This window comes from Pezoporus flaviventris, unplaced genomic scaffold (assembly GCF_033815535.1).
Source record: "Pezoporus flaviventris isolate CSIRO_AGI_PZ_B2104156 unplaced genomic scaffold, CSIRO_AGI_Pfla_v1 ptg000011l, whole genome shotgun sequence".
NCBI classification, from domain to species: Eukaryota; Metazoa; Chordata; class Aves; order Psittaciformes; family Psittacidae; genus Pezoporus; species Pezoporus flaviventris.
In genome coordinates this window covers 1,328,999-1,345,983 of record NW_026892559.1, presented here as the reverse complement: position 1 = coordinate 1,345,983, position 16,985 = coordinate 1,328,999, and the positions used below count along the sequence as shown (strand labels likewise).

The 16,985-nt window shown below is 46.8% G+C and overlaps 2 protein-coding genes across 2 annotated transcripts; both read right to left on the bottom strand.

The window, feature by feature from the left end:
- Positions 1–1,546: 1,546 nt before the first annotated feature.
- Positions 1,547–3,929, bottom strand: NDUFA6 (NADH:ubiquinone oxidoreductase subunit A6). Its single transcript, XM_061450669.1, has 3 exons — positions 3,754–3,929; positions 3,110–3,225; positions 1,547–1,769 (listed from the first exon to the last, which is right to left on the bottom strand). The coding sequence occupies exons 1-3, from the start codon at positions 3,923–3,925 to the stop codon at positions 1,638–1,640; spliced, it is 420 nt and encodes a 139-aa protein (XP_061306653.1). The 5' UTR covers positions 3,926–3,929; the 3' UTR covers positions 1,547–1,637.
- Positions 3,930–5,017: 1,088 nt separating this feature from the next.
- On the bottom strand, positions 5,018–14,262 carry LOC133267939 (cytochrome P450 2D14). The gene is made up of 9 exons (XM_061450668.1): positions 13,948–14,262; positions 11,995–12,166; positions 11,139–11,291; positions 10,197–10,357; positions 9,908–10,081; positions 8,001–8,142; positions 7,199–7,386; positions 6,136–6,277; positions 5,018–6,002 (listed from the first exon to the last, which is right to left on the bottom strand). Exons 1-9 carry the CDS (start codon positions 14,158–14,160, stop codon positions 5,824–5,826), a joined length of 1,524 nt encoding a protein of 507 aa, XP_061306652.1. The 5' UTR covers positions 14,161–14,262; the 3' UTR covers positions 5,018–5,823.
- Between the last annotated feature and the right edge of the window lie 2,723 nt (positions 14,263–16,985).

The following is a 16,985-nucleotide window of genomic DNA, read 5'->3' as shown; positions in this document are numbered from 1 at the left end:
CACTGATGTCTTACAGCATTTAATCTCTGAACAGTGAGAATCTCTGAACACTGACTCCAAATTCCTACTATTTCCTTGGCAGTTCGCTACTTAGTTCTGTACGAGCCCTATTATATTTCTTTTCTGAACAGGCTATAAACTTCAACTCTTCATATTTACTACTCTAATTAAATCCTTGCATAGTAGACTTTAAAAGGTCTTTTCTACAATTAGGGCATGTGTAGAGTAACTTCAGTCACATCAGACCATCTGTTTTCTCAAATACCTTGAGAGGTTAGGAAAAAATTATTTTTTTCCCCCAAGCCAGCATTACCCCAGTGTCTATCGCTACATCTTGCCTCTTCTCTCCAATGCCCACTTTTCCCTTCAGTATTCATGTAATGTTAAAAAGTTTCTTCTAATGTTGCACACATTAGCACCGTGTATAGTTCCAACGGCCACATTTGCTCCCTTTTTACTTCACCCTGCTTTCCATGTTCGCTCTGTAACTGTAGCTACTGAGAGAAAGGGAGGCTGCAATCTAAGTGAACTGTAACCTAAGAGCTGAAGGCAGCTGGCAGGTTCTTGAGTCACCACTGTTCAAGTTGCCCCCTTCATCCCGCAAAACTGCCTGAGAAGGGTTGCTCCAGTTCATCTGTTCCTGTGAGCTAAATATGGCCCTGCTCCTTTTTTCTATACTGCCAAATTCCTTATCACTATTTTACCCTACCATCTCTCCTGGCCCTTCCTGACCATGTCAATCCTGTCTTTAAAAACACCAAAGCCCCGACATACACATCCCTGAGGAGTGCTGCTTTACAGGCCGCAGATGGGGAAGAATGCCCCATTACTTGGCCATAGATGAAAAGAAGTTTGAGCATACTACAAAGATTCAGTGCTGATCACGCACGGGGGAGCTCCAGCACGAGTTACCTCCTGAAAACCTGTTCTGACTGGTGAGAAAACAAATTGTCCTTACCCTTCTCAAAACAGAGCTAGTGATTCCTGATTCAATTAAGGTGATAGGACACCACCTTCTGCAAAGCCTCAGAAGTTCTAATAGAGCCTCCCTATTATAGGCAACAGTGCAGATTCCCGTTTTTCCAGGTAATTTCACTTTACAGCAGGGAAATTGTTGATCTTTTTATTGCACAAATGGTTGTATTTGCCTATTGGATTTTATGCCATTCTCTGTGAGGAAGTAAAGAGAGACTAATGTCCAATTAAAAAACTCAAGGTCAACACAGTAATAGCATGAAATTGCATAACACTGTATAAATACAGATGGGCCTCAAGCATGAGAATACTTCTGCAACTACACTGGCTTTTCTTAAGACCCACTCTTTCTTCCATGGGGCTGAGGCTTACACACAGGGCTGCAGGCTAAACAGAAAGCCCCACAGCCAGGATGCGTTCTGGTGACTCAGCAAACACTCCAGAGCAAGTGATGGGACAAACTCCATCTACTGGAAATACACACGGGCAAAACTAGGAAATCACAGCTCTTCATACAGATCATAACAAATTGCACACATGCTGGATTCAGTTAGTCATTAGGCTCCTAACATGCTATACGATCTCTCTGTTTGGATTTTTTATTTTCTAGTGCATAGAACTTTATTTATAATACAAGGCAGGAGGACACAAGAGTCGATCTCTCAGGGATTGTGGCCTGCATAGAATTTGGAAAGAAAGTCTTTAGGTTGTGGGGTTTCTGTCTCGTGGAAATACCTCATGATGTGAGTTCTTTGCTTCCATACATTGATGGTTTCTTGAAGTTCCATTTTTCCCTGCATACAGACAAAATAATTTTAGACTAATTCTCAATTAGAGCCCAAATCTAACTATACAGCACTATGAAAGGTATTTGAATGCACTTAGAAACACCCTTGAGATAGCTACATCAACAGTTCTGTACTCCTAAAGGCAGCCTGCATCACCTATGCTGTGACACAAATATATATATTGTTCCTGCCTTGTGACTGTACAGCTTCATGTCTTGTACTAACAAGTCGCTTGTCTCTACAGTGCAGCTTCCCAGCCCTGTGGAATAGGCAAGGGAACCTTCTTAGAACTTCTCATGTTTCTCTCATGACTGGCACCCCCATAAAATTCTACACCACATTCCCAACTTTCGTGCACCTCTAATTTTTTTAGTAGTGGCCAGTTAGTTGTGAAACCAAGCAAAACTGCTGCTAAGTGCTTTGCACTGCTATCTCTACCACAGAGATATCAAACATAACTTCTTCCTGACTCTGGTCTAGGAATTACTGTACTGGTTTCAGAGGATGGCAAGGCAGCATGGGGCAAAATGAGACTGCCTGGAATTGTCACCTATAATATTATCTAGGGTTTTCTTTCCAGAATTTTTTACTCATGTAAATCCAGACTATCTCTTAAGTGCAAGAAATGCAACAGGTGAGCCCAGCAGTCCTCGACTGAAAGCCTTCTAATGCATTAGAACTGCAGAGATCTGTTTTGAACTCTTGCCCTACTCTTGGCATGCTGATTATTACATTGAACCAGACAGGCCTCTTAGGCCTGAGACATGACCAGATGCGTTACAAAGGTGGGGTGTTCTGCCACCCAAAGCCAAGTACTGAAACTTTAATGGATGTTTCAGCATTGGTGAAGAAAACCACATCCCAACATAAGGAAGTACTGTAGAGAGTAGAAAGGTCATATTTAATCATAAACTAGCTAGCAGCATCTTTCTCCCCTTTCTTTGCCATTGTTTTCAAAAAAAACCCAACCCCAACCCAACTAGAAAATATATGCTAACCCAAAAAACCCACAACAAACTGACAACAAATTTGGTATTTAAACTACTGTTTTGCTTGCATACACTTTTAAGTATCTGCAGTCTGGAAGAGCCAGTACACTGTGTGACAAAAATCCCCATTCTAGCATCTCTGACTTATGCGAGCTAAGACCCTACCCATCTGCACGCTAAAAAGCGGCCTGATCCCTTATCAACAGGTTTGTTGACAGAGATAAACCAATTTGGACTGCAAGAGACAACTCCTCCTTAGCACAAGCTGAAATAAAACTGTCCCTCTCCTCCACCACATTAATTATGGCCTTTCACATTCTATGCTGCTTCAACAAAAAGGGAATAACTTGTTTGTACCTTAATAACCAGCATGTCTACCACCCGTGGGTCTGTAACGTGGGCATTCTTCATGAACATCTCTCGCACCTTGTTACGCCCCTGTTTCACCGTGATGTCCAGCTGGTACAGGTGTACTACGAAAAACACAACACCCACACAGGCTATCTGTATTACTTTTCATTATTTTTCACTGACAGCATGCAACTCGGCCGTATGAAACACTACACAGTCATTGGCTCTTGCAATGTCCGCCAGCTTAATACGATTAAGGCACATGAACAACAGCCATAGTACGAGTCCCAGTGCAGTTTTAAGGAAGCAGGCAGTCATGCCACACACCCCCGTTCTGTAACGTTACAGCTTAATTTCTCTTTTGTTTGGCTAGGAAAACCGAATGACACGTAAGGAATGAGGAGAGGGGGGTTTCCTGCCCAGACCTCCGGCAGTGGAGGCAAGCGGGCCAGCTGGGGCCCCACAACCCAGCAGCCGCTTTCAGGCCGCAAACAACCACGTCCCCTTGTCCCACACGCAGCGGGGAAAGGGCACCGAGGGGACCCCTCACCCCCGACGGTACCAGCACCACCGACGGGCCCTTTAAGAACACCACGGGGTGGCCGTTACGACCTTGAGCTGTCGCTCCCGCCCGCGCATGCGCCCCTCACCGGTGCTGGGCACCTCTCGGTACCAGGCCCGGTACAGTTCTCTCACTCTCCGCTTCGCCTCGCGCAGGTCCCGGCTGAAGATCGGCTTCACCAAGGCGGCCGCCGCGCCTTTGCCCGCTACCGCCATCTTGTTGCAGACACCGCCTCCGCAGCGACCCTCGGAACGGCGCATCCCGCCCCCTCCCCGCTGCCGATAGGATCGCGCACCGGGACGGCGACTTCCTACTGGCCCGCTGCTCTGCCACTCAAGCCTTTTGGGCCGGCAGTCTCTCATCCCATTGGCCAGAAGGAACGCCAATCACTGCTGGCTGCGCGGCCCAGGACCAGGCCGGGTGGGCGGGTCCGCTGTGTGTCCCGCCTCCCGGGGCGGTTGGGTGAGCGCCGCCCGGTGGGACCCGTGAGGGGAGCCGGGAGGTGAGGGGTGTCGGAGGTAGGGGAGGCGGGCGCGGGGATCGGTACGAGGAGGGGCGGGGGTAGCCTCGCAAGGCTTCTCGCCGGCCGGGTCAGGCTCCCTGGAGGAGGGGACTGTGCAGGACTGCCGCAGGCCGTGCGGGTCACCTGCAGGATGACGGGAGGCAGAAGAGCGCTCCTCAGCAGGCGCCCCGTACTCACAGCAACCCCCTTCTCGTATCCGTCCTACCTGCTCCCAGCCCCGCACCAGCCGGGTGGCTTGTACGGCCGTGTTTGGCTTGGAGAACTTGCTTTCCGCTTCCCCATTATCGGTGCTAGATCTGTGTTGTGCAACGGTGTCTTTGTCCCCGTTTGCCTTCCAAAACACCACACCAGCTAACGTTTGCACACGAAGGTTGACTTTCAGTGCGTTCTTGCATGCTAGAAAGACAGTCCTTACTCTTCGTATAGCCACACGGTTTGTCCAAATACGTGGGTGCTGGAAACCTTTCTGTTTGAAGTGTAGTTCATGAACCCCCCGTGGCAGGGGATTGGAACTAGATGATCTTTAAGGTCCCTTCCAACCCAAACTGTTCCAAAACTCTATGAAACTTTCTCTTTAAAAACATTTATGTGTGTGCTGGTAGCCATAAACCCGAACGTGTTCAGTGCGGTGTCATTGAGCCAACCAGAAGAGGAAAACTGAAAGGATCTTGAAAGAAACATATCGAGTGCTGACTGTAAGAGGAGAAATGTCAAGCGAATAGCCAAGGCAGGTGTATAGCAGGACTGTGAGACAACCCCAAAGAGGAGGGGTGAGAAAGACGACTTTCTAGATGACTTTTATTCTTTCAGACTAGCTTGTAGATGAAAAAGCATAAATGGGCACTTCCTGCAAAGTAAAACTCTTTAACAGCAAGATTAATAAGCATTTGCATAAATCAATTATTTTCATAGCTTCCAAAATTACTATTAGAAATATAGATATGAATGTGTGAAATGTGCCCTCAGTTTCAGAGATTTTCTTTTACCAGTGATTACGCACAGATGCTCATTTATGCTATGGTCATGTCAGCCATGTGGTTAAAAAGCAGCTACTGATCTAATCATCCCCATATCTTAACACCTTGCAAAACAATTTGTCGTTAATATTGCAGGAGGAAAGGTAGCTCTGAAATCTACAACTGGACTCTCCTGGGCACCAGGCAGAGGCACATGCTGCTGTGGGACAGCACCTCATGGGAGGCAGTGCGGCTGGGTATGCAGTGGGGCTAGCAAGGAGGAGCACAGGCCGGGAGGACCTTAGAGATATTTCCAAGGTTGTTTTTTGTTCCTAGAATTAGCAAGACCCCACGGTTGTGTTTTACCCAGGATACCCTTGGTTTTTTTTTTTCAATAAACTAATTCAAGACGAATAATTCTTTCAGTAGGTGTGCACTCGGTGAAGTGCTTCTGCAACTGATGAGAGCCCAAAGTACAGCAGAGCTGGCTAATGAGGCATATATGTACTTGCAGATTTGATCATAATTCATAACTTGCTATGGCTGTCCCATTCAAGACCCAGGTCTGGAATTAGAGAGGTTTTGAGTGGAACCTGGCATGTTCCTGCCCTAGACCTGCAACCTTCCTGATGCAGTTAACACTGTGGAGGTGTGTGAGTGAAAGGAGAACGGTGCACATTTATCTTGGGATAGCTTGTACCAGGAATGGGTATGGGGAGCTCGTGAGGGCAAAGTGACCATCCTCCCGTGGCCTGGGCTGGTCTTTGGGGAGCACAAAGGTGAATTTCTGCAGGAGCGTGGTAAAGAAGATAAAGAGTTCCATCCTGGCCAGCTGTTCCCCAAGGCAGACACGGCGACCTGCAAGAGAGGGAGGAGTAGAAAAGTGTCCGTGAAAGAGGATATTAGACCACACTGGAACTGTGGCAGGAGCAACAGATCACTCCTCCTGCTGTGCCTCTGGCTTCCAGCTGGATCCTCCCCTCAGATTTACCTGCTGAGAAAGGCAGGAAGGCCTCTGGCTTCACAAACCGCCCATTTGCATCCAGAAAGTGTTCAGGGTAGAACTCGTTTGGCTTCTCCCAGACTGCCTCATCCTTCAGCACGGAAGACAAGTTGGTGATGATTGTCGTCCCCTGCACTCCTCCACAAGAGGAAATAAGTTATGTGAGAACAGCAGCTTTATCTTGACACCGTGGATCCGTGCTGATCCCCCTTTAGTCTGTTTCTCCCATCTAATAGCAACCATTATTTGATGCCTCAGAACACAGCACCAATCTCCTCCTCAGTATCTTATTTAAACAGAGATAAGGCAGGGCACTTTTCCAGTGAGGTGTGATGCCTGCCCTATGCTCTGAACTTCAGCAGTTGGTATCTTTACAAAGGCCATTGCATGCAAATATCAATTTTATGGTTACACAGTGGAAACAGTGTCCGCTTATCAGATCCTCCTGGACTACTTGTGCAGCCAGAGAGAAAAAGCTGACTGACTGACTTCAAAGCCCACCATTCACAGGGGCCATAGGAAATTGCAAAGCTTTCTTGTTTCACGTGTCAATGTTCTAAACCAGAGGAGATATTGCAAGGCTAAAAATAAAATCCCAGGCTTGCATTACTGCCAGGGCAGCTGCCCGGCACAGTGGCAGTAGACTGAATGCCAGTGGAATTTGAATAGCTTCAGAGATTAGAGTTTTAACTACTACCATCTTAGGAAAGCCAGTAAGCTGGTGCCATGTGCCTGCAGTGAGCCTGTTAGGCTCTTTTACTTTCTCCCTCCGACACAGAGAGTGAATATCACAGCTCATCAAGAGGAAAGCAAACCTCTGCACTGAGCTGCCACTGCAGCTGAGTTCCCACATAACCAGCTCAAACCTAGAGCACAAATGTGACCATCTGCCTGGATTTAGCATTTCAAAATGCCCTATTTCAGTGCTCACCAGTGATTCTACTTTGGGTCTGGAAGTGCACTGCTGCAGAGTTGTGTGGGGTCACCCACACTGCATGCCTGATCTGCACAGGGAGAGAGGATGCTGCATTGCCTATCTGGTCACAGTCACCTTGGGAATGAAGAAGCCTTGCAATTCCGTGTCACGGTACGTCATGTGAGGTAGTCCAATAGGAACAATGTCCCCCAGGCGTTGCGTTTCATGGATCACAGCATTGGTGTAGGGCATGCTCACTTGGTCCTTCATAGTGGGTGATTGCTCTCTGCCAATCACTTTATCAATCTCTGCTTGGACCTTACCTGGAATCAAAGCAGCTATGGAATTAGAATGTCTTTACGTAAACAGAAGGGACTGGTATGAGCTGTAGGAAGGCTGGCAGCATGAGACTGTAGACACTGATTGAAAGCCGGACATGCAATTAGAGAAAGCAAGAGAAGCTAGAGGGGAATGCATTTCTTTTCAGTTGCTCAGAGCCATCTGTATAACTATTCTTTGTGCACAGTGTCTTTAATAAAGGTCTTGTCACTTGATGTGCTACCCTACCCCTTCTCTATGCAGCTGAAAGGGTACCTGGGCACGTGGCAGTAGAAAATTAAACAAGATTAGCATCTATCCCAAATACTGGAAAAAGAGTACTCTGGCCACTGAAAGTCCCCAAGTAGCCTTCAGTATGAAGGCTAGAGTGAACTTGCCCTTCCAACTGCAGCCTTTTTATGAGGGCTTCTCCCCTGCCACCTGTCCCTGCCAGAACAGCTATGTTTGGGAAGTGTTTCTCCTTGTTTCTGCTAGACCAACAATCACCAAAGCTGCTCCTCATTGCAAGAGCTCCAAACCATGGACACATGTTCAGTCTCCCACAGAAACATGAGGTTTGAAGGGAAAACGCCATACCTCTGCTTGTCTTCTGACTTACTTTGTATTTCCGGGTGGAGAAGCATGTACAGTAGTGCCCACCGGAGAGTGGTGGAGGTGGTCTCAGAACCAGCTGCAAACAAGTCTGCGGTCACCAGACGAAGGTTGTTATAGTTGAAACCACTCTTTTCAGCCTCCTCACCCTGTGGAGGGCAAACAAGTGTGTGATAGGAACTAGGGTGCTAGCTGGGTGAGAAGACCATTGTTCCAGAGAAGTACTGAGAAACACTAGGTCCATTTTTGCTGACCAAGAAGTTCACTGGAGGCATAGAGCACAATACAGACCATAGTCTCTGTGTGACTGAGGTACTTCACTAACCGTGTTACCTCCTGTATTTGAAGGTCATCAGCCATCTCGTGTATCCTGAGAGATGAAAGCTATGCTTGCCTTCAGGACAGAAGTGAATGCCTTGTGCTCTCAACTCAGACAGACAGCAGCAACCCCCCCCCACTTGCCATGAGATCCTCCCCCAGAGGAGGTGGAACACAGTTATTGAGGTTTGATCAGATCATAAAACTCACACAGTAGAGAGGAGGCTGCATTGATGTGGCAAATGCAAAATGGGCAGTATCTTGAGGAGGTTCTCTATAGCTGTGCATTACAGATTATCTGCTTCTGCCCTGCTATTTTCTTACAATTAAAAAAAAAAGAAAAAAGATCAGGGTATTATTACTGCCTATTAAGCCTGCAACACCAATTTCAGCAAAACTGGTCTGTCATCCAAATGCTAATTGAGCTCAAATTTGTTAGCATATGAGATATGACAAGCTCTCTGCATGAGTTCATCTGCTTGTCTTTCCTAATCCTCTTTATTCTTTCTTTTCCGAGGGACTAGCTTCTGTTAAGTTATTCTGTATATTTTGATGCTGTTGTAATATGGGTAGCAATTAATAAGGCATTTAAGACTCAGCTGTTACTCCAGTAAAAGATCTCTGGCAAGGGAGCTGTGGGGCTGACCCAAGGTAAGCCAGTAGGATTTATCAGACTGACTGATCAGGGGACCTTAATGACAAGAGGCAACATGGTCAGGCTTATGTCCACCCACAAGCACTACTGCTCAATGCAGAGTAACTAACGTAGGTCACATTGCTCTGCCTGTGCATGGACGGGAGGTGCCCAGCACCCACAGCACAGCAGGGTTTGTTATGCAGAGCAGCAGTCCAGACTGAGGACTTGGATGGTGGAAGCAATTTGCAGACTGAATTTGCTACTATTGGTCATCTGGCACTTGAAATTTAGTGAATGCATATGTAGAAACATATTGTGGATGGATGGGCTGATGCAAGTGCCTTTGTTGTCATACTGACTTCATGCCTGATTGAATCAAGGGAAAGACTCCTTTTAATTTCAGTAAGGTTCAGATTTCCCTTCATCTGATCTGTAGGGAGCTAGGTCTTAGCAAGCAATTCAAAGACACACATCTCAGAGGAGACGCTGTCTTTCCAAGTCATAACTTGTTTTAAAAACAGGCTGCCGAATGGGCAAAAAGCCGGTTTGTTGTTGCAGTTTTGTAACCAGTTTTGGGTCAGTCAATCATCAAAGCACTGACGTACCCAGAACCTTGCATGTTCACCTGTTCCCTGGTGCAAACTTGGAAATATAAGTAAATTCTCAATCATTGCCTTTCAAATGCCTTCAAAGTGCTGTGGGCTGGAAAAAAAAGGGAGTTGTTAGACTCTGAGGGGAATGTGAAGGCAGAACAAGCATCACCAGATAATATGGCCTCTTAATAAAGCAGGTTACAGCATGAAGAAGTTAACATCTTCTCAAGATAAAACATGGAATTAAAAGATAGGAAATAGTAAGAGGGTTTATACAGTTTTATGAGGAAAGTCAGTTTCTATCAATGAGCTTAAATAGGCAGAAGAATTGCCCCAGAACCTGAGGGTCTGCTGGCATCACCTTACCTTCTCCATTTCCTTTAAAAACGCATCAGTGAAATCTCGGATGTCAGCAGGGTTCCAGGTCTTCATGTGCTTATCTATGAGCACGTCTATGAAGTCCATGAATGCTTTTTGCCCTCGAAAGACTTTCTGTGGCACTCCAGGGATACGCAACAAAATGGGCACCACGTTAAGAAGCTGAGGTGTCAGAACCAAAGAGAGAGAAGATATTATGTGATACAGAAAGAATAATAATGAAAGCACAAGCAACAAAGGGCAGCTTCTTACAGAACATACTGTGGTCTTGGTTTACCTGAGGCAGGAATCCAGTTTCTTCACTCAGGAAGTTTTCAAACAAATGTAACAGCTTCTTGAATGTCTCGTCACCATAGTCGAAGCGCTCTCCATAGATGGTGGTGCAGATCACGTTGCAGACAGCATTATTGACGAGAAAACGTAAATCAAAAGGATGGCCTAAAAATGGAAATGGAGACCAAGCAATGAAGCTAAGAACACCAAGCTGTTGGACCTCAGCTGTCAGCCACGGGAATACACAAATGCCTTCTTTAGGCCTTCTAGAGAAAAAGCCCCCAGGCCACTGCAAGTACAAATGCATCATACTACTAAGTGAAGATCTTCTCATCTCCTTCTACGATTTGGTTGATCCTTGTTTAGAGGAGCAAACTCCTCAAAAAGCTGAGTTGCAGGGTAGTTCTGTGACTTGACAGATTACCTTTGCTTTGTGTCCAGGTGACGGGTGATGCACTGTGAAAACTTTCAGCTGCACTTCTATTGCATGTGATAATATCAGTATGTTCCACTGAACTTCATAAAGGTAATAGTTACACAGCTCTAGGAATAATTATGTATTTTACCTCTTTATATCTATTTATTTCCTATTTGTTTCCTGTTTCAAATGGATTAGTGTTACAGTAGCCCTACTGCGCAAATTAGCAGTGGCTTCCAGGTAAAGCAGGTCCCTAATGCTTATAGACTAGAAACACTGCATGTGCTTAGGAAGAGATTGACCCAGGTTGGATTGAGCCTTGGGTGGCATGGTTTAGTGGGAGATGTCCCTGTCCATGGCAGGGGGGGGGTGGAACTAGATGATCTTAAGGTCCTTTCCAGCTCTAACTATTCTATGATTCTATGAGATCACTGCTTGCAAACAAGAGTGGCTGTAGTATTACTTCTCTCTCTGCATCACTGCATTGCCTTTTTCTATGATTTCTTCATCCTTCTGGATGTGACAAACCTCCTTCAGCATTAACTGCAGCACACAGAAATCGAGCTTCCTCCATCACTCGCTCCTCCAAGGATTTCTTTCCCATCCCAAAGTTCCTCAAGGTAGAGAGTGTGAATTTCCTTAGCTCCTTCCAGACATGCCCGTATCTTGCTACAACAATCCCTGGAATTATGGATGAGGAAGAAATGTCAGGAGCTCTGACCTGCACATGAAGCAAAGTTCACTAGAGAATAGCAAATGTGACTTTGGAGGTATAGGTCTGTGTGGATAAATTAAAGGGTCTGATCTTGTACAGCTTGTTCATACAGCAGTTATAAATCAGGTTACTGCACCTTCACATGCGTTGTGTATGGCTAGTGAAGGTGGAGAGGGCATTCAGTGAGAGCAAGTACTGCTAAGGATAAAGGAATCTTTCCGCAAAACCTTTCGGCATTACATCCTTAGCTTGTGTGAGCTTATGCCGCTGCACATCAGCCGAGGATGAATGCTGGATAATGCTCTGTCTTGGGAAAAAGTTACCTTCTTTTCTTGTGACGATTACACACACACATACAGTGCGTGAGCACAAGCACTAACCACTGCATGTTGGGAGCTACCAGCTCCAAAGCTGGCAGGAAAGTTGTAGTACTGATAGTGTCCCAGCACTGCTGCAGAGGTGTGTGCTAGTGCCTGGAGCTGTACTACAGCCACTAAGGGGAGCCCCTTTTTATCAAATGTGATTTTGTTGCCACCAAAGCGTGGCAGACACACAAGGAGGCTGACCAGAGGGACAAGAGAAGGTGGCACCGTACTGAGGAAACCTTCCATCTACCCAGTCCTCCCTGTGCTAGTGCCAGCAGAGAATGTCCATTTCCAAGGGACTTGCCTTCAGATTTTTCTCCGTAGCCCAGATGTTCGTACATCGGCAAGTACGGCCGGTCAGCAAAGTCCTCTGATCTGTGGACCAGGGCTTCCTTCACTGTTTTATACCCGTTCAGTACTACCATGTTGGTCCAGCAGTTCTGGAGATTGAAGATGTTTCCAAACTTCTTGTGAAGCTGCCAAGATAAAAAAGTACGTCCCTGAAAAAGAGCTGAATGTAACATCAAAAGTATCACCATATTCTTCCTTAGAGCCTTTACTTTCTACTGGTTTTTGACATGCTTTTATTAGGAGACCTTCAGCTGATCTTTAACCTTTGTCTTTGTAGTGCAACAGCTCAGAGCAGTGCCAAACAGCAGCTGAAGCAGGGATCAATGCTCTGTGAGCACAAAGTTATAGAATACACCTATCCTGGCCAAGCTGCTGCTGTGACCATTAAGCAAGTCTTTTGGACTTTGTCTGACAACACAAGGTCAAGGACCTTTATGAGGATTTTCAAAGGCTGCATGCTCTGCAAGGAGTTATTTCCTAATACTCTTATTTATTTTGATGGGAAAGACAAGTTTTGAGTTGGTCTGCTTCTGCTAAAAGGAAATATTGATGATAAGCTGATAGGTATTGTATTTTTTTTAATACGCATTTGTTTCTAAAAGATCTACCCAGAACATGGTTCCCAGAAACATGGCTGGAAGAGGCAATTCCACACTGGAATTCAGGTCAACTTTCTCCCTAAAAGGAGCATACACGTGGTAGGACTGGTAACTGGCACACAGCCTGTGCCTGTTGTGATCTGTAAGAGACATAGTGCCGACAGCAGGATGGCTGCACAGGTAAGTGTGTCAGCCATACACTTCACTGTAGGAGCTTGCCATGGAGCTAAGTCCCCTCAGAGTAGACAAGCCCTTTGACTGGTCATAGACTCCTGGGAAGGCAGGTCAAAGCTCCCCTGCTAGTCAGCAACACTGAACAAAGCACTCGGGAGTGTGTTGTTGGAAGACAGTGCAGTAGTAGCAATGGCCCACAGAGTGTGCTCTGTTTTCTTTCTCTTCTTTTCCTGTCTTCTTTTTTTTTTTTTTTTCTTTTAGTTAAAAAGCTGAGTGTCTTTATTTCTGCACTGTAGCGATGCAAGGAGCTGAAGTACTTAAGACCGTATTTGCAGTGGGGTTGGAAAGGGAATTAGCACTTTACTGGCACTTAAAATACATCATTAAAAGTGATTAGTGGTCAAGAGATTGTGGTGAGCATGACCCTAACGTGACGTGATTTGAAAGCAGTAATCTTTTGGACTATGTGCATGGAAATAATACAAATGCTATATTTAGTCTCCATTTGGCAGATTTTGGACAGACAGTTGAACGATGCCTTCCTAGAAAAAAGGTCTTTAGAGTTTGCAGACTGAAGCACGAAACCCCCATAGTTTATCAGCTTCAAGCTGTGCTCTGCTTTTCCTTTGAGGAAAGCTAAGCCCTGACTTTCAATAGGAACACGACCGAGAGTTTGGGCATCGCTGCTGGGGCAAATCCTGCAAGCTGATCCCTTTAACTGAAGCTGTTGTACGCCTGTAAGTGAGCTTAAGTAACTCTCAGGAAAGTCTGCCATTCCTGCAGCCACATCCCCAGCCCACAGATTGTCTTCCCTTGTTTGTACATCTCCCCGTTCCCTTGCACCCACATCTGCCCACGTTTTAAGTTGGTGGCCAGCTTTACGGCAGAGCAAGCACTGTCTGTCACTGGGGGCACGACAGCATCTCCCACTGAGCTCATGAAGAGAGCAGGAGATGGACGCTGGTGTGTGATTATCTATTTATCTGTATGAGCCAGGTCAGTCCTTAGGTAGTGACATGCTTTGCCCTGGGCTTTGGAGAGGGCATTGTCCTTCAGCTTTGTGCAGGGCATCCCCACCCCACCTGGACCCATGGTTGTGTGAGCGGCGCTTCATCATGGGGGTCAGCACTGACCTGGTTGAAGGAGCGGTGGGGGTTGTGGAAGTCAATGCACAGCATGGTCCCAATGAACGGCAGTGACGTTGGGCCCGGCGGGTAACGGCTCCACTTCCTCCTGCGCTTCATGAAGTCAAAAAGTAAGGTAAAGACTGTTAGAAAAACTCCCAGGATAGAGAAGTTGCTCCAGCAGGATGACAGCTGGGACCCCAGCCACAGGAGCAATGCCATTTCATAGCCTGTCTGCTCCTTGGTCTTCCTCCTTTGACCCAAGACTGTTTCTGTCCTCTCCTCTCCTTTCCTCTCCTCTGTTCTCCCTTCTCCCTGCAGTTGCTGGACTCTGAATGTGGGACTTGGCTCAAACCCATAGCTCCTCCTCTGCTCAACTCAGCCTTTGGGGAGGGCCGTGCCTCCTCTTCCTCCTCCTCCAAAGCCAGAGCTCAGAGGCCTCTTTGTTCCTGCCGGTGGCAGTTCCTGCAGTGTTGCCCTGCATGGGGCAGGGCTGAGTGAGGTCCATGCGCTTGGGTGCCCTCTCCCACAGCCGAGGTGGGATCACAACAAGCGACCCAGTCTTGCTGCATTCTCGTGGGGTGATTTTGACTGTTTAAATCTGTGTCGCCGCCTTGTTTGTACAGATGAGTCATGGGAGAAGCAGTTCCAAAGCACAGATTCCCCAGATTTCTGTTTGCAGGGCTGAGGATTTGTTCCGTTGGAACCTGAGAAAGCTCAAGTTAGGTCAAGCTTTCTGTTACAGAAAGCACTTGTCACAGAAATCGGCCTGAAATGGTGACCTGAGACTTTAAAGGTCCTTTATGTTTCTGGCAATAACAATCTTTATCCAACTCCGAATGTCAGTCAGCACAATGGCCTTCATTTTTGTAGTATACTGCTCAGCTACAAGGGAGAAAGCACATGTATTGCAAGAAGCCTCGTGTTTCCAGCCTTTGGGGCAGCAGTAATGCAAACACAGTTATGGAGACAGCCAAAGTATTTCCTAAAGCAGCACAGCTGTGTGCTGCTGGCATCTCTGCCATCTGAGATCAATAAAGCTCACTCTTATAACAGTTAGTTCTAGCTAAAACGAAGCAGTAAACCCATCACAGTTTGATCTGTGATCTCAGTGTGTTCAGAGAAAAGCTCCTAATGGAGCAATTGCTGCAGCAGTGATGGAGAGCTCAGACTGTGAAGTGATGCACCTGCAAAGCCTGTGCAGCCAGCTCTGGTATGCAGCCAGGGCCTCCAAACACCCCTTGCCCAAAGAGGCACCTGAATGCTCATGATCTCTGCAGGGCTCCCCTCAGGTCCCCTCGCTGGAGTCTCTACAGCATGATCCTGCATGTCCCTTGTGAAAGCATCATGACTAAGGGTTCCTCTCAACTACCTGTAAACAAACATATGCAGCATGGGAAACAACCAGGGGAATTACCAGCCTCCCCCTTCCACCCCCAACAGCAGGATAGTGATTTCATTTGGGTTAGAGAGACATGATGAGATAGTTCACATGAGTGAAGAGCCGCCGTAGATGGACGCGGTCTCTTCAGGAAACGCAGGCTGGAAAGGGTGAGGAGCAGCTGTGCTTTATGCAGAGGAGTGCCCAGAGCTTTGCCAGGGGACAGGTGATGAGCCAGCTGAGTGCAAGGAGAAGGAGGCAAAGCAACACAGGCAATGTTGTGTGAGTCACTACAGGCTACTTGATCAAGGGGAGGAAGTCAGTAGAGTCATCTCATACAGTCACAGGCATTAGGACTGAGTCAGGGGTGTACTCTAGCTGGAGCAGCTGTATGGTCAGGAACAATCCAGGTGGTTTCTGGAGTGTGCTGAAGACAATTTCTTGACACAGGCAATCAAAACAACGAGGGGAGGTGTTCTGCTGTGTTTGCTGTTCACAGACAAGGAAGAATTGTTCTGGGACATGGTGGTCAAGGGTAAGTTTGCCAGCACCAGCCATGAAACCTGAAATATTAAATCCTGCAAGACGTCAGCAGGACAAAGAGCATTTTACTGCTCTTGCCTTCAGGAAAGGAGATTTCACCTTATTCAGGGTTCTGCTTAGCAGGATCCCAAAGAAAGCTGCCTCGGAGAGCAAAGGGGCCCAGCGAAGTTGGTTGTTCTTCAAGGGCAGCCTTCACAAAACATGAAAGCCATGCATGTGATTTATTAATTTGACTTTGGCAAAGCCTTTAGTACCATCTCTCATAGCATCCTGGTAGCTAAATCAGTGAGATACAGACTGGCAAGGTACACCATAAAGTGGGTGGATGATTGTTCAAACTCAAAGGGGGGGGGCTCAAAGAAGTGGGATCAGGGGTACAGAGTCCACGTGGTGGCTGGTCACTAGTGACATCTCTTACGTATCCATAGTGGGGCTGATGAAGTTTAACATACTTATTAATGGCCTGGATGATGGGACAGAGTGAGCTCTTAGGAAGCACAGCCTGGGAAAGCTAACAAGAGCCAAATTATGTCTGCAGCTCAGTCTGTTGGCTTTTGAGTACCCACCACATTTTGAACACCTCTGCTGTGAGCTCTTAGGAGGCAGAGCTGCAGAGCTGCAGCAGTCCTGTACTCAGGGGACTGTCTGTCTGGAGCTGGAGATGCCTGAATGCTAAAAGGTGATCAAGGGGTTCCTCTCACACTGTTTTTCATGACCCATGCACTCAGATGACAAGTGAAAAGGTGGGAAATGTAGTCCCAAGAACATCAGTGGACATTTGCTGGCCACCCCACTGGTAAGAGGATGTTACCCTGCCCATTTCAATTTATTGTGAGCTCCACCGTTACGAACTTCAGCTGAAAAATATCCACCTGGGTTCTTCCCATTCTGCCTATCTTGGCTAGAGCCAAAGGCTGTCTGACTCCAATCACTCACCTCCAGGCTATAAGAGGATGGTTGATTGGAATTTGGGAAGTGGATTTGCTTTTAATGAACATCACCCTGGAAGACGACCAGATGAGTAACTCTTCAGCTGCTTTTCATCTTGTGGCTCAGCCTTGATGTGAGGTGACAAAGCTGTAACCTGAGAAATGCACACACACAATTTAAACCTTTCTAAAGG

What these genes read in the sequence shown, in the direction of transcription:
- NDUFA6 (XM_061450669.1), bottom strand. Translation starts at nt 3,925, where the DNA reads ATGCGCCGTTCCGAGGGTCGCTGCGGAGGCGGTGTCTGCAACAAGATG. An exon ending in CCGAGAGGTGCCCAGCACCG is followed by an intron (nt 3,226 to 3,753) that starts GTGAGGGGCGCA and finishes TGTTTTTCGTAG; the next exon opens with TACACCTGTACCAGCTGGAC. An exon ending in TAGACATGCTGGTTATTAAG is followed by an intron (nt 1,770 to 3,109) that starts GTACAAACAAGT and finishes GTCTGTATGCAG; the next exon opens with GGAAAAATGGAACTTCAAGA.
- LOC133267939 (XM_061450668.1), bottom strand. Translation starts at nt 14,160, where the DNA reads ATGGCATTGCTCCTGTGGCTGGGGTCCCAGCTGTCATCCTGCTGGAGC. An exon ending in CCCACCGCTCCTTCAACCAG is followed by an intron (nt 12,167 to 13,947) that starts GTCAGTGCTGAC and finishes TTATCTTGGCAG; the next exon opens with CTTCACAAGAAGTTTGGAAA. An exon ending in CTTCCTGCCTTTCTCAGCAG is followed by an intron (nt 6,003 to 6,135) that starts GTAAATCTGAGG and finishes CCTCTCTTGCAG; the next exon opens with GTCGCCGTGTCTGCCTTGGG.